At 39.8% G+C, this 24,648-nt stretch overlaps 1 protein-coding gene across 4 annotated transcripts in view; it reads right to left on the minus strand.

The window, feature by feature from the left end:
* Positions 1 to 24,648, minus strand: part of IBTK (inhibitor of Bruton tyrosine kinase) — a 113,301-nt gene that overhangs the window by 87,752 nt on the left and 901 nt on the right. For 3 of the 4 annotated variants that reach the window (XM_067532646.1, XM_067532648.1, XM_067532649.1), the window contains exons 2-6: positions 11,110 to 11,782; positions 8,996 to 9,092; positions 7,175 to 7,299; positions 3,623 to 3,733; positions 1,844 to 2,014 (exon numbers count right to left, since the gene is read on the minus strand). In XM_067532646.1, coding sequence (XP_067388747.1) covers positions 1,844 to 2,014; positions 3,623 to 3,733; positions 7,175 to 7,299; positions 8,996 to 9,092; positions 11,110 to 11,433 — 828 coding nt within the window. In that variant the 5' untranslated portion in view covers positions 11,434 to 11,782. Of the gene's footprint in view, positions 1 to 1,843; positions 2,015 to 3,622; positions 3,734 to 7,174; positions 7,300 to 8,995; positions 9,093 to 11,109; positions 13,192 to 24,648 lie in introns of those variants that run through there. The other variant, XM_067532647.1, reaches the window with a different exon arrangement.

Below are 24,648 nucleotides of genomic sequence, written 5' to 3' on the forward strand. Positions count from 1 at the left end.
ATTTAAAATAAAAACATTTAACTAAAAAAAGTATTTTACTATAATATACTTTAGCACCTTTTTTGCAACTGTGCCTAGTCATCAATAGGGGCCTACCAATTTCCCGGCTGTGAAAAACATGTCATGGACCATGAAATTGGCCCTTCCCCATGAAATCTGATCTCCCCCATGGGAGTGCACCAGTCAGGGGCCCTTATCATAGAATCATAGAATCATAGAATCATAGAATATTAGAGTTGGAAGGGACCTCAGGAGGTCATCTAGTCCAACACCCTGCTCAAAGCAGGACTAACCTCTGCTATATCATCCCAACCAGGGCTTTGTCAAGCCGCAGCTTAAAAACCTCTAAGGATGGAGATTCCACCACCTCCCTAGGTAACCCATTCCAGTGCTTCACCACCCTCCTAGTAAAAAACTTTTTCCTAATGTCCAACTTAGACCTCCCTCCCTGCAACTTGAGACCGTTGCTCCTTGTTCTGTCATCTGCCACCACCGAGAACAGCCTAGCCCCATCCTCCCTAGAACCCCCTTTCAGGTAGTTAAAGGCCGCTATCAAATCCCCCTCACTCTTCTCTTTTGCAGACTAAACAAGCCCAGTTCCCTCAGCCTCTCCTCATAAGTCCTGTGCTCCAGCCCCCTAATCATTTTTGTTGCCCTCCGCTGGACTCTCTCCAACTTGTCCACATCCTTTTTGTATTGGGGGGCCCAAAACTGGACACAATATTCTAAATGCGGCCTCACCAATGCCGAATAGAGGGGAATAATCACTTCCCGTGACCTGCTAGCAATGCCCCTCCTAATGCAGCCCAATATGCCATTGGCCTTCTTGCCAACCAGGGCACACTGCTGACTCATATCCAGCTTTTTATCCACCGTTACCCCCAGGTCCTTTTCTGCAGAGCTGCTGCCCAGCTCGTCGGTCCCCAGTCTATAGCTGTGCATGGGATTCTTTCTTCCTAAGTGGAGGACTCTGCACTTTTCTTTGTTGAACCTCATTAGATTTCTTTTGGCCCAATCCTCCAGTTTGTTTAGGTCACTCTGTATCCTATCCCTACCTTGCAGGGTATCTACCACTCCCCCCAGCTTAGTGTCGTCCGCAAACTTGCTGAGGGTGCAAGTTCCAGCCAGGCTGTGGTGCTCCCAGCAGCACAGAGGAGATCAGACCCACCTCCGGTATTTCCCCCTGCTGCACAAAGCTCTGGAGCCGGGCAGCTGCTCCAGAGGTTCCTGCAGCAAGAGGAGGCTTCAGATTTCCCCCTGCACTGCTGGGACTGCAATTCTCCTATGCTCCCAGCAGCATGGGGGGGCCCCTACCTGCTAACCCCAGCTGGGCTGCGGTGCTCCCAAAAGTACAGGGGAGATCAGACTCACCTCCCTGCTGCCTTCAGAGCAATTCTGCCACCCTCCCCCCCCACAACAGGTTTGCAAACCACCCCCCCCCCCACGCCATTTTGTGTCGGGACCCCCACAGTTACAACATTGTGAAATTTCAGATAAAAACCATGTGAAATCAGAAATTGACCAATTTTCAAATCCTATGACTGTGAAATTAACTAGAATGGACCCTGAATTTGGTAGGGCCCTAGTCATAAAGTACAGGATTTGATATTTCCATAAGCTTAGAATCTAAGCACAGCACAGATAGGCAAACATCTGATTACATTACACAAATATTTAACATTGAGATTATGTGTTAACAAAAAATTCGGAAAAGATGGTTTTATTTGACCCCCTGTTCCACTGAATTATCCCTACAGAGTTTACATATAGACACCAGTATTATCTTAACATTTCACTTTCATTGAGGAAAAGGTCCAAGTACTAGCTAAGCAGTTATTATTACCTGTCTGGGAACACTGCAGTTAGTAGGAGGAGGAAGAATACCCAACTGATGGTAAGTATTTAGGCCAAAGGTGTAAACATAGCCATCTTCTGTTAAAACAACAGTATGATCCTTAGCTGCTGCTACTTGGGAACACTGATGGCCAGTTAGACCTTCCACAAGTCTTGGAACCTAGAACAGATTGACCAAGTTTTGAAAACATTAAAACACTCATTTCTGAATCAAGAGATAATTTTTAAAAAACCATACACACATCCCATCAATTCACACACAAAAAAAACCCACACCAAAAACAAAAATACAAACGAAAACTTATTTAAAAGTTATGGAATTATGGAATAATTGTTTGATAGATTACACACGGCTTATCACACAGAGAGAAGATTAATGTGACAAAGTACTTTTAGCATGTATCTTTAGAATCACTTGCAATTTAGAACTAAATCTAAAACTCCAAAACATCTGAGCACCTTTCAACAGCCACCTTTAGTGTGGTGGGTGTTTACCCTGATAGAAAAAGGCTTCCTTCTTTCTCCTAAATACATATATTTCCTCCAAAATTACAATGGTGCAGCATGGGTTTGAGGACCAATCTCTCTCAATCCCACAGAAAAGAGAAGAATACCAGCTTTCCAAAAGACATTTGCTTCTAGCCCTAATTAGAAATGCTGTTTCAGACAATTTTCAAATGGGGGGAAAAAAGACCCACAAAGACACACCAAAGGCTTTTGTTTAAAATCAATTACATACTTAAGGCTCTCTATAGCATGCATCATCATAATATCAAGGCCTTCAGGGCTTTCCATAAAATGTCTGTAAATTGGATTCATGGTATTAAGGAAGCTTGGCATTAAAAATGGAGGGATAAAAAAAATCCCAACTTTTTTTTGGGGGGTAAAATGTGTGGCTTTTACAGAATATAAGTGAAATGGTTGAATAATGGCATTGGTACTTCTTGGGACCTAAACCAGTCATATATGGCTTTGCCTTTCATAATTCATGTGGTTATTCCAAATTCTGGCCAATAATGTCTTTTACAGAACACAACTTTATAATATATACATGTGTACACACGTACACATGAACTTGTAATTTATCTCACAAATTTTCTCCACCCTCAGGTGTCTCAGAAAACTTTAAAATCATGTCATTTCGTGTAAAATAAGAACATGCTGCTAGCGGTCAGTATATGGCACAGAAGTCTTTGTGAAGACTGAGGCCTGGTCTATACTTACTTAAAATTTGGCAGCAGTTGACAGGAGTTACACAAGCTACTCTGCGTAGCTTGCATAACTCCCATCGACTTCTTAACTTCCATTGTGCGCGGCGTCTTCACTGCGCTGCGCCACTTGAGGGGGTGGTTTTAACAAGTTGATTTCCGGATCGATGAAGCAGATCTTCACTGACCGCTCAATCGATCCGGAGAGATCAATCTGATGGTGGTGAATTTGCTGCCGTCAGTGAAGACATACCCTGAGACACAGCACCAAACTGAACTCTAGAAGTTTTTATTATTTAATTTGCATCATGCAACTAGTACCACTCAAATGAAAAAAAATATGTACTGATCAGTTTAAAAAAAATCCATTTTAAATATAAATTCTTCCTTTGTAAATACTTTCTGAACACAGATTGTCATTGTTAAAAATAACCCAAAACTGAACAAAATATTAGACCTTTGATGATGCATGTGGGAAGACATTTAATGCATTCTAAAACTACATATCTGAAACAAGAATTTGTGTGCTAGACTATACACTATATATTTTTTTAAAATACCAGGCATGTTTGTTCATCACCATGACCCAAGCGTCCTCCTTGACCATGTCCACAAGTGTAAATCTGTCCTTTTTGGGAAAGAAACACCGAATGAAATGTACAAAGTACCACCTGAAAAAATATATATATTAGTTACAGTTTGAGGGGTAGCATTTTAGCATTCTTTTTGTAAATTAATATTTTTAGCTATCAAACATTTGATCAGGAAAGTTTTTATTTTAAAAGTAGGAATTTTTCTGTAATGCAACAAAAAGTTTGCAGTATCTGTTAATATAAAGCTGTATACTTTAAAACATTACAATTCAACAACATTTATTGTAAGATTGAAAATACTATACTTTGAGAAAATAAGCAATTATAACTGATCAGGCTATTAGATGTAACAACAGTTAATGTATTTTGCATCCAGGGATTTTATTTCTATTTGTATTACTATAGCAAGTAAAAGCCCAAGTCATGGACCAGAACCCCATTGTGCTAGGTGCTGTACAAACATGGAACAAAAAGACAGTCATTTCCCCAAAGAGTTTATAATTTAAGTATAACACATGAGACAACAGATGGGGGTACAGACAGACTGACAGGAGACTATGCAGTAACAATGAAACAGTATCAGTCAGCATGATACACTATGGTCTCTGCATAGCAACAACCTATCAAGTTTTCTGTAAACATCACATCAAACCAGAGTTTTGAGGAGGGATTTGGAGGAGGGTAATGAGGTAGCTTTGCAAGTGTTTATAGGGAATGCCTCAAAATTGTATGGGGCAACATGGGAGAAAGCACAAAGGTGCTTGTTTGAAAACTTAACAAGTGGGCAACAGAGGCTGGCATCATGAACTCATCAGAGGTGAGCATCAACAGCTCAAAGGCAAATGAGAGATGATAGTTAAGATGGGGATTGACTGTGAAGGGCCTTGAGAACGAATACAAGCAGTTTCTGTTTGATGTGATAGAAAAGGAGAAGCCAGCGAAGCAATTAAAAGACAAGGGTGACATGGTCAGCATGACTGGCTAAGAAAATGCAGCAGCATTCTGAATGGATATGAGGAGTTCTGAGCTTTAGCTAGGAAGAGGTCACTAGAGACTTTGGCGAAAGTGGGTTCATTGAAGTATATAGGGCAGAAGCTAGACTGCAGGAAAAGAACTCTGACAGTGATTGCAAACTATGCAAAAGTTGTAACAAATGTGGAAACTGATACACAGAGCCTTGTCCAAGTTCAAACAGGGAGATCAGTTCTCTGGCCCAGTAAGCTGTCCTGCACAGCTATAATGGCACAAAGTCACTTTAAAACCAGCTTAACTGACCAGTGGAAGATTCCTGCAATATAGGGGAATCCCTCTAGTGGCAGAGGACTAAATGTAGATCCACATCATCTTCCAGCTGAAGAGGACTGTCTAGAAAAATGAGATGTGGCTGTTCCTTTCCTGAACAGCCCCTTGAGGCTATGGCTGATCTATTTTACACCAGAATCAACCCAATGAACAGCTCAGGCTCAGGGGACAGCTTCCAGTTGTAAAGGCAGTTTACAGCTAGCTCTTTTGCTTCTCCTCATCCTTTACTGAGTGTAATTCAGCCACAGGCTATGATCCAGAAAGCCTATTGCAGAGCCAAGACCAGAAACTGCTGGCTCATATTTCTGTGTCATAGTCACAAGACATTAACTAGATGCAAATTAAGTGGAGACAGGGAGATGTTAGTATTCCATTATACAAGGTGCTGGTGAGACCTCATCTGGAATACCGTGTGCAGTTCTGGTGCCTCATGTTTAACAAAGATGATTTCAAACTGGAACAGGTGCAGAGAAGGGCTTCTAGGATGGCTGAGGAATGGAAAACCTGCCTCATGAGAGCAAACTCAAAGAGCTTGGCTTGTTTAGCTTAACCAAAAGAAAGCTGAGGGGAGATATGATTGCTCTCTATAATACATCAGAGAAATAAATACCAGGGAGGGAGAGGAATTATTTAAGTTCAGCACCAATGTGGACACAAGAACTAATGCATATAAACTGGCCATCAGAAAGTTTAGCCTTGAAATTAGACAAAGGTTTCTAACCATCAGAGAAGTGAAGTTCTGGAAAAGCCTTCCAAGGCAAGCAGTGGGAACAAAAAAACCCTAGCTGGCTTCAAGACTGAGTTTGATAAATTTATGGAGGAGATGGTATGATGGGACTGCTTAATTTGGCAATTAACTGATCTTTGACTATTAGCGGTAAATATGCCCAATGGCCTGGGATGGGATGTTAGATGGGGTGGATTCTGAGTTACTACAGAGAATTCTTTCCTGGGTGTCTGGCTTGTGAGTCTTACCCACATGTTCAGGATTTAGCTGATTGCCATATTTGGGATCAGGAAGGAATTTTCCCCGAGGGCAGATTGGCAGAGGCCCAAGGGGTTTTTCGCCTTCCTTTTCCGCATGGGTCATTTGCTGATGGATTCTCTGTACCTTGAAGTCTTTAAGCCATGGATTTGAGGACTTCAATAACTCAGTCATAGGTTAGGGGTCTATTATAGGAGTGGCTGGGTGAGGTTCTGTTGCCTGCATTGTGCAGGAGGTCAGACCAGATGATCATAATGGTCCCATTTGACCTTAACATCTATGAGTCTATTAAGTACATTAAGGAGATGCAAATTATTTTTTAAATATTTTTTAGAGTTTTCAACCTGCTGTGTTAAAACATCTCATTTCTAAAGTCCCTGTAAATAAGGTTTAAATAGAGAGCATAATTCTTCTCATAGTTACAAAGGTAGCAGTTTGTTAGCCAATGGTTGTTCACTTTAAATGAGGTTTCATATCTTAAATGCCAGTAATTTCATAGCCAAAATAATATAGACAGGAAATACTATTCAATTCATAAGGCATCTGAAACATACTGTAGTAGTAATAGTCGTTTTAAATTTATAGTGTACTGATTAAATCTAGAACTAGTTGACCAGGCTTGACATTTAAACATAGCATTTGTATTATTCATTATGCCTATTTGAGTCATAATTTCAAATTCGGGTCAAAACCAGCTATTGGGGCACACAGGATAGTTGTAAAATATGCTGCCTTCACTGAGGAAATACAGTCTCTCCACACAAGGCACAGCACAATGTATATCAAACTAATACATTGTCCATCTTCAATTCACTCTCTAAATGGCCTTGGAAACCATAATAGTACCATGCTCCTGCATGGAATAATTTAACCTTATCATCTGTTCTAAGTGGAAACTATGTTTTGCAACAAAACCTAGGAATTTATTATAGCTTCCAAATCAGAAATCAATCCAACATTTTACATCATCACCATGGTATCTCTACATCCAAAAAGAGTTGGGAGCCGGTGATCTATGTACTAAAGAGAAAATAATCCAGGAGCATTTACTCTCCAGAGCAGTCTCAATGACTAAAATAGGACTGTTATATGAGAAAGGGAGGCAAGATCAGCTCCAATATTTAGATTATTTCTCTGTGGAAAAAAATCTGAGTTGTGATGGTGTGTGTTATTAATCTTTGTTTTTTTCAGGTTAAAAAAATAAAGGTGTCTATGTTATATTTTCAGAATACCTGTTTGATATAGACTCCATTTCTAGGAAACAGATCCACCAATTCAGGATGATGTTTACCCTGTTGACCACCATGACCCAAGGTAAAATTTATGTTGTTTCCCCAAGTGTAGACATCTGTGGGATCTAAAATTCAAAGGACAAATTCCATCTGCAATATCTATTACATCTGTATGTAAGCTGCATTAATTTAACTCCACTTCAGACAAATGGGAACTAGAAAAGTATACATGTTGCTCCAGTTTAAAATAAAATTTGAAGAAAAAAGGAAATTCTACTTAAAAGTTACATTTTTAGAAAGATTCTTTTGAGAATTTAGAATGATTATTAAACATGAAATATTTTAATATCATATTGCATGTCTTGTAAATTATGCCCCCCATTCATAAATATTTCTCACAATATTTGTCCAACTTCACACAGCACACATTCGTCAGTACAAACTACATACATAACGAGTCTTCAATACAAAACTGCACGAGCTAGATAAATTGGTATGCAAGATTTGTCTTCCAGGTATAAAAAAATAAATTGTGCTTGGATTCAAACTTTAAATAGATATTATTTAACATATTAAGATATTAAATAGATAGAGAGAGAGAGAGATTTATATATTCTTGGCCAAGAACAAGAACAAAAACTTAACTCAAAAGATGCTTTCTGACTAAAGTTATATAGTACTGAATTTAGAGCTGTGGAAATAGAGTACGCTTTCAGCTGTAACTACAGTGATATTAGAATGTGAATTTTAACCTATTTCCTTCTGACAAACAGATAAGAAAGTAAAATCAGTCCAGACACAACAATAAGTTTATATTTTATCTATAGATACAAAGCATGACTATAATCACTAATATTTTAAAGTCAATTAAATATCAAAATGCAATGATGAAATAGTGTTTAATAAATAGAACACAAGGTAATGGCAGCCCAAAATTTAGGTTGTGTGCATTTCTTCTACAAAAAACCTAAAATATATTTGTGCAATGAATATTACTGCAATCAAAAATGTAATTGACTAGAAAAGGAAATTCATTGCCCAAGCTGACTGAAATGGGGGGAGGGGAGCACAAGGGGAGTGTAAATAGAAAAAAGCAGGTTAGATTTTTAAAATTCAATTATAATAATTCAAAGGGATATAAGTAAGGTTTATTTTTTAAAATCATTTAACAATTGCACTAAATTGTTTTGAAGATTAAAAAATCAGAATACAAAGTTATAAAACTGAATTCATTTCATCTATTAACTCTTGTGAAAAGCACGAGTGATGTAATTCAACGTCAACAGAATTATCTCTTTTTAAGTCACTAAATCCCAACAATTTAATCTAGGCCATTTCTTGAAAAATAGCTGAACCAACACGAGGATATCAGACAGAATCCCTCCCAGCTTACTCTGATGTTAATACAACAGGCACTTTGAATTCTTCACCCTTATCTACACTAGCATATGTTCTACTCACTGTCAGCAATGGGTGAAGATGCACCAATACGGAACACAGCAGTTTCTCAAGACATGATCCTGTAAATTATTTAGCCATGTTTACTCCTAGTTCTTAACCTGCTAGCATTAAATGCTGTTGCCCCCCTCTACTGACAAAAGGTATACAATGTGTATGTGTAGACATAGACAAGGTTTTGTTTCTGGGCTCTTACCAAATGACCTTGTTGCCTCCACATCTTTTGTATCACATCTATAAGTATCATACCATTAGTACAGTCACAATTAGAAACAGATAGCACTGTCTACACATGCACACACATTTATATGTTGATAGGAATAGACACATCCTATAGGAATCTGTGTTAATTTGATGGCCTACCCGTTTTCTTGAATACTACATAGGCTGGTCTGTCCTTCATCACAAGGTCCAAGGCAGATAAGCCTTCTTTATCTTGCATGTATAAACTAACCCCACGCTGAAAGAGGAAAAACACCTAGTATGAATATTACTATCATTCCTCATTTCACACCCAGTAAAGAAATTAATATGATAAATATTCATAGGTGACCTCAGAGTAATTTAACGTTTGAGAAGCTAATAAATCCTTTGTATTCCAGGACATTCTAAAGATGGATTATTTTAAATTCAGTAAATAATCATCAGGAACAAGTGAAATGTACTTACTATTCCAAAATAAATCTACAAAAAGGCTCAACTGGAAAAGCTTCAGCAATAACTGCTGTTCTGCATACGGTGAAGAACACAGGAGCTGGCACTGACTTCCACAGTTGAAAATAAGCAAACAGGTCTCCCTATTGTGCTTTGAGAGGTACTGATGAAGAAGACTATACAAGAACTACATATTATTATAACTGTTGGACACCTTCAGCAATGGTAGCAAATGGGTATGACAGAAGTGGAGCTGCTCTGTAATAATTTACTAATACTGTATGTTTACCTGTTAAATTAGAATATTTACACTATGAATGCTGGTTTAATAATAGGAGGAGTTATCAGGAAAAACAAACAGGAAAGGAAACAATGGCTGAAGATACACCAACATAAAAACTAACATACACTGTTGGTTATTTTTTATTTAAGGGATAACTTACTACTAGTCATTTTCACTAATAGGATGGGGGCTGTGTAACTTATATATGATTTCTGTGCACATTCAAATACATAGCAATCTGGACTCCAAACTAAAAGAATCATTCAAAGGTCAGTTTGCACTTCAGATTGTCCATGAGGTTTTTGTTCCTTCCTGCAGCTGCTGCAATAGTCTGGAAGACAGACAGATTTCATTTTTGAATGAATTAATCAAATATTTGCTGAAATTATTAGTTTCCCCAAAAACGTTCTTAGCTCTGGAAGCAGTTCCGAAGGAGATATCAAAGGAAGAAGTCTATATATTTCTAGTGCAGCCATTGCTATATAGTATCTGGGGGCAAAGAGAAGCAAGTCACATACACAAAAAAGCAGCAGCATGAAATGACTACATTTGGGATACCACCTATACTAAAAAAAGTTTTAAAGTTCTCCAATAATGAATCTCAGATACTCCAAAAAGGTAACAAGAGGCCATTAGAAAGAGTTGAGAAACATACTACTTGGAAAAGTTCCAAGGAAAGAATGCTTGAGATGAAAGTAAAGTGGAATGTGAAATAAATGTTTTATAAAGGCCAAAGCTTCTAAAATTAAAACTGTTGGAGCTACGACCATTTTTTTTAGTCTGCCTGTTGAGCACAGATAACACTAGCAATGACCCAGCCATGTAGTACCCTAAGTAAGAAGGGCAGAACTCCCTGGCCTCTATTTGGTCTGTGATTGGCTAAAGAGATAAGTTGGACAGAGCTAACACCCAACATTACAAGCAGCTTCTAATTGATTTCACTTCTATGTATTCAAGTACTACTAATGCAATGATACATATTTTTGAGCTGTAGACACCTGATTTTTTAAGTTCTGTTTCTGTTTAACTATGTTTTAGTGTCATGGAAACATTTCCATTAGTATATTTGATACAGGTTTATTTTTACAAAAATTTAAAATTTGGTGCCAAATCTGAGTTCAGACCGTTTTGTTAAGATCTCTAACTGCAAGAGTTTCCAAGTGAATGGAAACCCATGCAGCCCCATTGATTTCAACAGGACTGCTTACAGGCTCCGGGGTCAGCTCATGTGGGGTCACTTACAAGATCAACACTTCAAGTCCTGTCTATATTCCAAACTGCACAAATTTAACTTTAAATTGGCTTAATTGTCATTAGAAATAAGGAAACACGTTAAACTAAAATCAATGCAAATCCAGTTTAAACTGAATTAAACAGTTGTCCACAAAATGTTTTATACTAGTTTAGCGCAATCAGTTTAAAAGTCATGTCTTGAGTGAAATTTTGAATACAGAAAATGCCTTTTGATACAAGTTCATGCATCACACATCCCAAAACACATTAAAAAATTAGTGTGTAATATATAAAGTTGGGCACTGACCTTCAGCAGTGACCAAACACAGTCGATGTGTCCGTAAAAGATGCCTCTGTGCAAAGCTGTCCATCCAGACTCCTCGTCTTTTGCCAGTAAATCCACTCCTTTGGTCTCTGCCAGCCAATCTAGCACACCTTTCTTACCACAGGATGAAGCAAGATGGAGGACATTCCTGCCAAAGGTATCCTTTAGGGTTGCTGCATTGTAGCAGTAAGAAGAGAGAAAGGCCTTGATCTGGCCTTCACTTCCTCTGGTAACTACAGAAATAATATCCAAAGCATGCTGCAGGGAATGACACTTCAGAGTGCAGTCAGGCAGGATTGAATTCATTCTCACCTTTCTGAAATTGCTCCCTCATTAAGAGGAGCAGCCAGAATGAATGCTAAGGCACTCCCTTTTTACTACACAATACAGTGCCACAGGAAATTTATGACTCCAAGTACTTAAATTCAGTTTTATACAGCAGCCATGAGAATCTTTATGCAGTTATGTTTGGCACTTAATCAAAAAAGATAAATATTTATAAATATAAATTTATATTTTAGTCTTATTTCTCCATTTTATACAACAAAAATCATGTTACTGTCCATAGAAAATTCCAAGAATCAAAGGAGTGGGGAGGGGGGCCCCCCCTCCACACTGTCTAATTCTTCTAAATCTCCATAATTGCAAGGGAGACCTGCAAGGAAAGGGATAAAAAGAGGAAAGAAACAAATAAGCATTATGCAACATTCAATAGACTTTACACCAAGACTACTTGTTTGTGGGCTTGGGGTTTTTTTGGTAGATATGAGAAACATTGAATTTTGGTATGCCCAATTTTTATATCAATTTCATTTATGTCTCTATATATCATAAAAGCTGCACCTAAATGATTCCTATAAAATGAGGTTTCTCAATCACGCCCCACACTGACTCCAGTTGACTGCATCACCCAACAGCCATCTTGATTATCCAAATGATTTAAATAATTTATGGATTACAGTGAAAACTTTAAAGGTAAACTGGGTCATAATCTACATCCACACACACACAAATGCATGTCATTCTTTAAATGTGTTCAGAGGAGGATTGTTGCTTTGGTTTGGGGCGGAGAGTTAGCCAAAGACACCCAGAACATCTTGTCACAGAGGAAAAAATTAATTTGGGTATGGAAAAAAATCTCAGAATTCTAATAATTCATTTTCAAGCACCTGACCAGTGAGACTAAGAAGAATTCTTAATTATGGCAAATAGCCGAGGCTATCAGACACTATAGTATTCTGTTTTGTTTGGATTTTGAAATTAATAAAACCACACATTAAATGAATAACCAGCATTTAAAAACCAAAAACATTCAGATAAGTAGATAATCAACTAGAATAGTCAGTGACCTACATACACAATTCAGGAAAATTAAAACTGCTGTTCAATCTATATTTGAACTGCTATTCAAGCTAAACAAAAAAACACAATACACAAACTTTCAAACATCAACCTCCTCCAGCACAAACGTTATATTCTACTACTCTTGCAATTCCCTGATTAACAGGGTGACAGACAAAAGTGAGTGGTGTTTGGCCCTCTGCATCTAGGATTTACAATTGTAAGCAGGGTCTGAATGAGTTTTCCCCGGACATCTAGTGATGAGCTGGGGAAGAGGACTTCAGGAGCCAACCTTTTCTGCATGAACACACCCACTCTACCTAGGTGAGCAGCCTGATGAAGCTCCTTTGCCCAAATAATCACTTTTGGCAGGTGTTGGCTTGCAAGCCACTTTGTTATTGGGCACAGGGTTACTAAAGGATTGTTATCGTCGTTGCGTAAATCAAGCACAGCAGAACTGTGCTTGGCATGCCCTGACTGAGGGGTTCATCCACAACTGAACTGTGCTTGCTAAGCAGGGGTAAGTGTGCCAAAACCTAGTAGAGATGAGAGAGGACAGAGATAGGTATTTGTATATGGTGGTATGGGCTCTGCCCAACGATTCTAAATACCATCTGACCCTCCCTCTCTCCATTGTGTAATAACAGAGCTGATTGAGACTCCACTGAGAGTCTTTTGTCGCAGACCAATAGAACTGAAATCACTGATAACCAGATCTAAGCATTAGACCTGCTTTGGAACAGGATCTCTGGTGAAAGAGACTACCCAATGTGCACTAGCAGTGAGGCTCCCCTACTAGCAGCTGAAATCACTGAGAGCTGAAATTATTGAGAGCTGTATTAAGTGGTGGGACCTCAAGACATCCTAGAGGTGCAGGGCAGCGAGTGGAGGAGCCAGCAATGCAGAGTGGCTGGCAAAGCGCCTAGGCAGCCAGCAGAACAATATGCAGGGCAGCCGGCTGGTGGACTGAGCAAGGAGCCTCCCCCTCCGCAGGGTGGAAGATGAACTCACACAGATGCACTTCTGAACTGTGAGTCTTCACTGACCAAGGACAATTGTGAAGGGGGTGCGGTGGAGGGAGAAGGGAGGGACATGTTAAAAGGTTGTTGGACATAAGAACCAGAGGCAAAAGGACACTGCCCATCGTACTCTGGGGTTTGTATGTTGCTCATCATTTTATGCTTATGAATCCTGCTTGCGGCATTTTCCCTAGTTAATGCCGGGCTACTTTCCCCCTTTTTATTAAAGGTTTCTTTTCTACACTCAGGCTCTGTGTTTATCCAATAAGGGAAGAGGTGCCCTGGAGGTGGTGTGTAATAGCTCTGTTGTACTGTTGAAGAGGAACCCCTAGATACTGAACCCAGCCCTTGTCACTGCTGACCCCAACTGGAGGAAGGGTTACACAACTTTTTAGCATATGATCTAAACCAGGGTTTGAAATTCCCTTAGAAACATAAGTGGTATATCCCAAAAGGACCAGTACAATGTTTTCACTAGAACTGCATGAATAATACAAGGAGTCCCGTGAATATTAACTCGAAGATTAAACAAATTTAACGCAGCTGTCTTGACACCTCATAAGCTACAGCACTCATCACAGCTCTGCACATCATAGAATCATAGAAGATTAGGGCTGAAAGGGACCTCAGGAGGTCATCTGGTCCAACCCCCTGCTCAAAGTAGGACCAACCCCAACTAAATCATCCCAGCCAGGGCTTTGTCAAGCCGGGCCTTAAAAACATCTAAGGATGGAGATTCCACCACCTCCCTAGACAATCCATTCCAATGCTTCACCCTCCTAGTGAAAAAGTTTTTCCTAATATCCAACCTAGACCTCCTCCACAGCAACATGAGACCATTGCTCCTTGTTCTGTCATCTGCAACCACTGAGAACAGCCTAGCTGCATCCTCCCTGGAACCCCCTTTCAGGTAGTTGAAGGCCCTTATCAAGTCCCCCCTCATTCTTCTCTTATGCAGACTAAACAAGCCTAGTTCCTTCAGCCTCTCCTCATAAGTCATGTGCTCCAACCCCCTAATCATTTTTGTTGCCCTCCTCTGGACTCTCTCCAATTTGTCTACATCCTTCCTGTAGTGGGGGGGCCCAAAACTAAACAATATTCCAAATGTGGCCTCACCAATGCTGAATAGAGGGGAATAATCACTTCTCTCAATCTGCTGGCAACGTTCCTATTAATGCCGCCCAATATGCCATTAGCCTTCTTGGCAATAAGGGCACCCTGTTGACTCTCATCCAACTTCTTGTCCATTGAAACCCCCAGCTCCTTTTCTGTAGAACTGCTGCATAGCCAGTCAGTCCCCAATATGAAGCAAGTGAATGGGATTCTTCCATCCTAAGTGTAAGAATCTACACTTGGTCCTTGCTGAACCTCATCCCATTTCTTTTGGCCCAATCCTCCAATTTGTCTAGGTCACTCTGTGTCCTATCCCTATCCTCCAACCCCCCCCCCCATCTTAGTGTCACATGCAAACTTGCTGAGGGTGCAATCCACTCCATCCTCCAGATCATTAATGAAGATGTTGAACAAAACCGGCCCCAGGACTGACCCATGGACTGACCCACTCCCAGCTTCCAACTAGATATTGAGCCGTTGATCACTACCCATTGAGCCTGATGATCTAGCCAGCTTTCTATCCACCTTATAGTCCATTCATCCAATTCATACTTCTTTAACTTGCTAGCAAGAATACTATAGGAGACCATATCAAAAGCTTTGCTAAAGTCAAGATATATCACATCCACCGCTTCCTCACATCGACGGAGCCAGTCATCTCATCATAGAAGGCAATCAGGTTCGTCGGACATGACTTGCCCTTGGTGAATCCACGCTGACTATTCCTGATCACCTTCCTCTCTTCTAAGTGCCTCAAAATGGATTCCTTGAGGACCTGCTTCATGATTTTTCCAGGGACTGAGGTGAGGCTGACCAGTCTACAATTACCTGGATCCTCCTCCTTCCCTTTTTTGAAGATGGGCACTAATTTGCCTTTTTCCAATGTCCAGGACCTCCCCCAGTCGCCACGAGTTTTCAAAGATAATGGTCAATGGCTCTGCAATCACTTCAGCCAACTTCCTCAGCACTCTCAGATGCACTGCATCTGGCCCCATGGACTTGTGTATGTCCAGCTTTTCTAAATAGTCCTGGACCTGTTCTTTCACCACTGAGGGCTTCTCACCTTCTCCCCATTCTGTGCTGCCCAGTGCAGTAGTCTGGGAGCTGACCTTGTCTGTGAAGACAGAGGCAAAAAAAGCATTGAGTACTTCAGTTTTTCCATACCCCAAAAACATTAATGAACTGAGCCACCTATCACTTTGTGAGGTAGGAAAATAACATTACCACTTTACAGACAGGAAAACAGGTTAAACCTTTTGTCCAAGTCAACACAGGAAGACTGTGGAAGAGGCATGAACAGAACACAGATATCCTGATTCCCAGTCCTTTGCCTTCTCCTCCATCATGCTATTGGCAGAAATACTCACAGAGAACAGTTGTTAAAGAACATTTGCAGAAAATGAATTCTGAGCTCAAATGCGACTTGCAGCAAAAACCTCATTCTAAACAAACAGTGTTAATCCAAACAATCTCATGTGATATGTGCCCAAACAAAGTTAAATAATCCCTCAAAAATAACATACAACAAATTTCTTGGGAATAATCTAATCTACAGATCAAACTAGTTCAGAAAGTATTTGCTAAATAATTTCAAATAGCAAGTCATTTGAAGAAAAATGAACTGCTTGTGGAAAATTCAAGAACAGAGTACATTTTTAGTAAGTTATTCACTTTTAATTATTCACTCTGCTCTATTTAACAGTAACATCAGAAATCCTAAATCAAAAGAAATTAAAGCAATCCAAATTACATTTGTTTACCGGGTTCTATACGCCACACTATATGGACATTCTACCAACAGACAGGTGCTGCAGCCCAGGTGCAGACAAATTAAATTCTGCATTGGATATTCATAGATTCCAAGCCCACAAGGATCCTTGTGATAATCTAGTCTGACTTCCTGTACAACACAGGCTATTTGAACTACAGCATATTTTAGAAAAACACCGAATCTTGATTTTAAAATTGCCAGTAATGGAGAATCCCCCAAAGACCTGGGTAAATTGTTCCAATGGTTAATTACCTTCACTGTTAAAAAATGCAGACCTTATTTCCAGTCTGAATTTGCCTAGCTCCAGCTTCCAGCCATTGTATCTTGTTATATCTTTGTCTGCTAGACTGGAGCACCCATTATCAAATATTTGTTCCCCATGTAGGTACTTACAGACTGTGATCAAGCCAACCCTTATCTTTCTCTTTGATGTGAGAGTGTTCTGTAGTCACCCTTTCTAGAATGATATGCATAAGAGAACTGACCCAGTATTAGATATTGATAAGGGAGTTTTCATTCGATGGGCACCAGTCCACCTCCTTATTCCAAGGAAGTGCGAGTTTGAGAACCATTACAGCTGCCAAAAATTATATACGAGTAATATGAAACTACACCCTGTACAGATACAGAGATAAGTGCTCTCTCAAATACTTACTTTCCTTTATAAAGCCTTCTAAGATATGCAGATGAAATGCATTACAGAAAAGCTAAGTATTATAATAAATCTCATCTGTCATGCTTTAACGTTGGACCTTGGTTAAAAAATGATAAAGGGAAAAAATGTGCATATTAAAAGAAGCTTTGACATGTCTATAATAACCCTACATTTTCCCTCTCCTTCACTATGCTCCAAAGAATTCTTCAAAGTTTCTAATTAGTGCTATGACTGTACACAGCAGTGCATTCCATATGATGGTATCAATACAAAATTGACAAACTATATTGTCATTGCCAGCTTTCATATTACAGCCCACAAAGGGAAAGTTCTTCTATGACCAAGCACATCTTAAATAGCATCATCTGCAAAGACACTTTTGTTGGAGATACTCCAAAGATAAGAAAGTACATAGGAAAAGGAAAGCAGGAAGAGATTTTTTTTTTTTAAGAGGGGGCAGAAGAGGCAGAAAAATAAACAGAGAGACAGAGTTAGACTTACTGTGGACAGACAGACCAGGTATTAAAAAAGGAAAGCAAAAACTACATGGCTAGGAAGCATGTACAATACTTAACCTTAAGATTTGGTCACGGTTATTTTTAGTAAAAGTCAGGGACAGGTCAGGGGCAATAGACAAAAATTCACATGACCTGTCCCTGACTTTTACTAAAAATAACAGGGCAACAGCTAGGAGCTGTCCAGGAGGGAGAAGGAGGCACAGCTGGGGGGAGGAGGGCTAGCACAGCAGCTGGGAGGGTCTAGGCTGGAGTCCCCCCTGCCACAACTGGGAGCTGCGGGGTCCCCCGTGGCAGCTAAAGGCTCCGGGGACTCCAGCCGCCAGCTGCCGCGTGTGGTGGGAACCCCAGAACTCAGAGCCACCACTAGCAGTAGAGGAACCCTAGAGCTCAGAGTCACTAGGGGCAGCAGAACCCCAGAACGCCAAGGTCCTCCTGTTGCCCACGGCTTGGAGCTGCGGGGCCACCACTTGCACTGGCTTGGCACTCCGGGATTCCCGTGGTGGCTCGGGGCTGCAGGATCCCCTTGCCACCTGCCCCAGCTCCAAACCGCAGACTCCCTGCTGCCCATCCCGGCTGACAGCAGCAGGGCCCCCTGCTGCTCTGAGTCACAAGATCCCTGCCGCCCACTGGTGGCAGACAACAGTGGAAGCGGTGACGGCTTTGAGCCATGGGGTCCCTTCTGTCCACCTTGGCTCTACCACGGGGTCCCTGCCACTTACCCCGGCTGACGGCAGTGGATGGGGTCACTGCTGCTGCCGGGGGCTCAGAGCCACAAGATCCCTGCCACTAGCTGGGGCTCAGAGCTGGAGATCCCTCCAACAGCTGAGAGCTGCTGCCCCCCGAGATCTCCACAGCCCACAGAAACTAACAGCTTCCACCCCACGGCCCGGGGTCACGGGGTGGAAGCTGAAAAGGCAAATTTCAAGAAGGTCTCTGGCAATCACGGATTCTGTGACTTCTCTGATAAAAATCTTATCCCTATACTATAAGAAAACAAGAGACAAGCAGTAAGTTACACTAAACTAATTCCATTCTGATTACATTTACTGCTAATATGCAGAATGTTGACACTATGGAATTATTTTCACGTAAATCAGCCCTGCCCTCCTTTATTACAGCATTAAAAAACAAGGTTGAATGCACTATTAGTGCATCAATACACATCTTGGGTGTTTTATGAGGCACAAGGCTGTAGATTAAGTCTTCTGTCTCTCCAACACAAATATTAGTAGATCAATAAAGCACAGTCATATTATAGGTTAGGAATTCTATAGAATTGTTTTTTTTTTAAACATAACAGATCCCCAAGCTGAAGGGTTCACAAATTAAAGCTCCAATATTGCAGCTGATCCTCATGCCTGTGTGAAACTCTTGACTTCAATGGGGTTCTGCACAGGTGCAGGAGTCTACTCACATAAATTCTCAGTAAGAGATTAAGAATCTAAGCAGGAAAACATATGAGAAATGGACAAAGAGAGGGCAGGGAAGTACCACAGGTGTGTGCTGTTGTTTTGTAATTCTATTTTTGTATGGTGCTTAAGCCACTGTCTATTTCTCTTTCTGTCCTTTAACCTTTGCCTATAATTCTCTCTTTGATCATTATTAGCCCTTATTTTCATTTGTAATAACACTAGTCTTTTTTCTTTTTCAAACGTGCAATTACTGGGCTTTTTATTCTTTCATTAAAACTAAAACCCCATGCCTTTAAAAATATTTTGTTGTTACAAAAGGACAGGAACTTCAGTGTTAACTCTTTTGGTAGTACATCTTCCAATTTTAACATACTCTTCCACTACAGAAAATAGTTTGCAGTAAAGAGAGGAGGAATTATAAAGAACAGGTAGCCAGAGTATCATGAAAATGTTTGCGTGTTATAGTTTATTTTGCTGCAGGGTTGTTTCTAAATCCTCATCCAGAGCAAAGACTCTTAAGGCTTGTCTTCACATACAGCGCAACAGTGGTACAGCTGCACCAGCTGTAGTGCTTTTTAGTGAAGAGACTCCTACTCCAACATTGGTGTAGTTAACCCACCTTCTCGAGGGGCGGTAGCTATGTCAGCAGGAGAAGCTCTCCTGTCAACATAGCGCTGTATACCCAGGGGGTTAGGTTGGTATAACTACATCACTCAGGGGTATAGATTTCTTCACACCTCTAAGCTGACGCAGTTATACTGATCTAGGTCAATAGTATAGACCTGGCCCTAAGTATCACTGCCTTTTTCCAGGCGTGCAGGTCCTCTCACTAGACTCCTCAGCAGCCCAGATGAAGAAAAGAGAGCCCCTCAAAAGTTGCCTAATGGCGGCAAGCATGTGGGAATGTTTCAAAGCCTTATGCATCAGGGGACACACAAGCACCATCATATATCAGATACCCTAAAGGGTACGCATTCTCCCAACTATCTCAATTCTTTCTCCTGAACTGCAGAGTGAGAGTTCTATAGGTCATCAGAAATTTTTGGATAGAGGGAAAGTGACTAAAATTGCTGGAGTTGCAGCCAACAATTGACTCAATTCTTTATTAGCATCCCACGTAGAAAGTCTGGTCCATTTTTGCCTGTCATTTTTCAAGAAGATAACAGTGAGAATGCTCAAATGAGCAAAGTTATGTATGTGTTCGCAAGATCAAGGCCCTGGTTATCATTACTCATAATTTTTTCCTTTTCTCTCTCTTCACTATCTTTACATATTAAAGGCAATTTTTCACCACAAAAAGCTCTAATCAAAGGTCAATTATAATCTATTGATCAGATCTTCTAGATCAGAAAAAACTAAAGATTGGGTAACAATTAAATCTAAATTTAAAGCAGCCTTTAAGCAATTTGATCCCAAAAGGAGTCAAAGTTGTTTGCAATGATCATACAATTAAATTATATTAATATACAGTGTGTAAAGAATCAGTGACAAGGAAAAGAACTGACTGCTATCAGGGGACCTCTGGTTTGTTTGTTTGTTTTTGTTTCTTCTACCAGCGTGGCAAACACAATATTTGCACTGAAAAACTATGACCAGAGCTGTGCTGCCAGAATATCTGAGGTACAACCACCAATATTTGTACAATGCTTTTTCAAAGAAGGGTGATCAAATGGTCATGAGTCTAAGAAGTGGTTGCACAAGGTAAGACATCAATGACAACCCTTCAATAAATAGCACTACTTCTAAAATCATTTAATAAATTGTACATAAAAACAGAGCCTGGACATAAAAGGGAAAAAAAGTCAAATACACCTTCCTGGGTGAGTGCCATTTACTTCACCAGACTCTTGAGTTTTCATTTAAAATATGAAGTTTCAAGCTTTTATGGTTGTAAAGTCTTCCAAACATGAACTGAATGTAAACTGGCACAGTCCTCATTTCCTTATTTTGCAAAGCCTAGAATGACAGCTCCAGTGTCTCTTCTGCTCCTTAAGAGTTTTTCCCAACTGCAGCTGAGTGAAAAGTGATTAGTCAGTCTTGTCAATTTTCACTGTTGCTATTCAGAAACATGGTAGCACTGAAACTTCCAGGTATGTTGATTTCACCCTACTGCTGCTTGGAAAAACTCTGAGCTGCAGCAGTGGCAGGCATTGCAGTTATTCATTAGGGAGGAAGCCTCAACAACTGACTCAGGGAAAGGTAGAGCAACCGAGGCACCACTCACCCACTTGAAGGAGCCAGACAGCAGAAAGAAGAGAATACATCCCCTATTGCAACTGCCTGGAGTGGGAAAGAGGTAGAGTAGCAAAGAACCCTAATCCAGCCTAGCAGCAGATAGGATGGTCCTGAGTGGATTAGGCAGGGAATGAAAACAGAGAGAAAGTACTCTTTTTCACCCTTTCAGCAGCCAGGTAGGTTCACATTTCTCACATGCCCACAAACATAAAGGGAATAAGAAGAGTTCAGAAACAGCAACTGGTAAGAATCTGGGCACCTTCTGAGCTATTAGGCAGCTGGTGAGGGAGGAGAAGGAAAACTAGCTTATCTAGGCACTAGCACCCATCCACCTAAACTTTCATCTCAGTCTTTATGCCTCTAGCTGTTAAGTAGCTGATAAATTGCCAAAGCCCTAAGAACGTGAAGGTATGTATGTTGCTGCATGTGCAGGAGAGAGAAGAGAAGGGACTGATGGAATAAATTAAACAGAATACAATACTAAGAAAGGGGAGATTAGGAAGAGAAAGACAGAAAGTTATGGGGAACAGAGAGAACACAATAAATATAGAGTAAGGAGGAGAAAAGTAAGCAGGTGAAGAGAAAACAAGTTACTGGAAATAATGCAAGAAAAGAAAGGACTGTGTGAAGTGAAACAAGAAAGGAAGACGTAACAAAAACATGAGTGTGAGGGTTTTATTATAGTGTATTAATCATAAAAGTGATTGACAATATTACAAATATCACCAAACTTTTATTCTCTTGAATTGCAGGGAGATGGTTTTGGGAGCTCTGTAGCACAATTATTTTTCACTCTAGCTAGTAAGTTCTTAAATAATACAGCAATAGCACCATACAGTAAAAAAAAAAAAAAAAAAAAAAAGTGAGATTAGCTAGAAAACTTAGTTCTTGGGGTAGCAGTGTCATGTAAATATTTCAAGCCCTGTTTTATGTTAGGGACAAGCTACAGGATCTCTTATGATCTACAGGGCACCTCACGAGACACACGGTACATTTCAAACAATATTCCACTGAATGCACTAAAATTCTTGAATTTATCATGAGGTTTGAAGCTGTTTGCAGTGCTATTGTAGCTGTGTTGGTCTCAGAATATTACAGAGACAAGGTGGGTCAGGTAATATCTTTTATTGGACCAACTTCTGCTGGTGACATAGAAAAGCTTTCAAGCTTACAGAGCGCTCTTCTTCAGGTCTGACATTCAAGATGACTTTCAGAACTAACTTAAGAGTTGTCATGACTAAAGAAAATGTGAATAGCTTACATGTACATTAACAGTATCCCTCCAAATTCTTCCTCTTCATGCAAACTACTGAAAGTAATTTATATTTAAACGTTAGAGAAAGAAGAAAATGTGGAAGCAATTTGGATAGAGTGCACATCTGTTATAATTTGGAAGATGGCAGAAGCATTTTTAGTATATTAAACATTAAGATCCTTATACTTTGGGCCACACACTAATGAAACATGTATTAAGTTCATTCGTCTCTAATTATCCCATAGTTTAATTTCTCTCTCTTATTTTGGCAAACACTGGGAGTGATGTAGAGGCAGAACACGTAGCCCCAAGGAAAGGAACAGCAGCATGTTGCTCTTCTCCTTGAAAACCAACATGCTGCCTCTAAAATGTTCCAAATCCCTACCAATCTAGGGAACAAGGGACCAAGTGCCAGACCTAAATCTCATTCTTCATGAGTCCAGAGTCCCATAAATGTACTTTTTATTGATGTGTCTTACTAATAAATAAAATAAAATAATAATAATAATAATAGCATTTTAGAAGTCTAATTTAGCTTAACTAGGTTTTAGTTCTCAAAACATTTTCTAGTATTTCCACTATAAGTGTAAACTCTTTGCAAAGCAAGAATTATTCCAGTGAATAATTCAAGACCAAATAAAGTGATTTCAGAATGAACACAATACATATCTTGATACTCTGGTCCAAAGTAAAGGTCTTAATGTCAGGCTCATTTTTAATATTAAGAAGTGTTTGCATAATCTTTAAAATGGTCTTCCATATTATAGTAGTCTGATCACCATCAAAATTGCTTCATTACACAGAAACATTGTCCTGCCGGTCTCTTTAGGGTGGTATAAGTGGTTGTTCAAACAATATCAAGTAACATGAACATTAGGCATGTAGCTCCTGAAACTGCCTCAAGCGATGACACTGAATATGGGAAAAAATTAGAAAGCCCATTTATAAGTAAACAGTCTCAAACAGGCATAAAATAATCACAGCGCATGTCCTGACTTTACATTGGAACATTTTCATCATGATGTGGAGCTGTCCCAACTCAGAACTATCACTTATAAATAAGTCATAACCCAAACACCATAAGCCAACACCAGGATAACCTGCTGTAATTATTATTTGGCACCATTCAACTCATTTGACAAAATGTCTCCTTTCTCTGCCATTACTGCTGTGGAAGGGAGGGAAAGGAAAGAACCCCAGCAGGTCTAGTCCACTTGTTCAATTTTCATTAGTCACGCTGTTAATCCCATAACTGTTAATGAATACTATATAGAGAAAGGTCTGTACTTAATTCATAACAAAATAAAACATAAAAATTAAGCACAATCAATTAACTGAATTTACCGAAGTATCTTGAAATGACTCCATTTTATACAAATTGAATCCATTTCTCAGAACTAATGAAACACAGATGCTGAAACCTTTTAAATACAAAGAGGAATGCTGTATGTGGTACACTTGGAAATGCTCAAAACTATTCAGACAATAAATATTGTGTATTCAAACACATACAGCCACACGTGTGCATGCATGCACACTCACACGCACACACACACACAACTGTTCTCCTCCCCTCATTTACTGGGACCATATGCTGACTCTTTGATTTAGCTCTACATGTCTAACGATGTTCACACTGTATAATATATTCTGGTGAACCAACAATACTTTTTTCAATGTTTCATTGAACTTAAAATTATTTGGTGGTTTTACCACTTAAAGTGTGAATTTCATAAATAAATTCCATACACACACTGCCAAATATCTGTTATTAGGGAACTTTTATCTGAAATGCATTGTTTATCATTTAAAAGGTGGGTGATTTGTATCAAGACAGACAGCTATGCCAATCGCCTCAGTGGAAAGAGGAGTGAGACCAAACTAAAGAAAAGTTGGTGGAGCACCAAGGTCGCCAGCTCACTGAACTCTATTAAAAAGTTTCATCATTTTGGTACTGCTCCAAGAATGTTTCTGTACAAAGGTTTAAAGTCAACATTTCTGGAGGCCATTGCCAAGAGGTCTAGAATAAATAATGAAAGAGCCCATGAAATGAAAGGAACTTTCAAGACATCTACCCAGATCCCTCCTGTGGTCACTTAAAGGCTTTTCAAAGTGTCAGTCCTATTGGGTTCTGGGACATGGGCGCAAGCCTAAGGGGAGGAGCTACTGGGCCCCGTAGTCAATTAAGTACAGGGGACAACC

This window comes from Emydura macquarii, unplaced genomic scaffold (assembly GCF_026122565.2).
Source record: "Emydura macquarii macquarii isolate MOO-44397 ecotype Brisbane River unplaced genomic scaffold, CSIRO-AGI_Emac_v2 contig_3295, whole genome shotgun sequence".
Taxonomy (NCBI): Eukaryota; Metazoa; Chordata; order Testudines; family Chelidae; genus Emydura; species Emydura macquarii.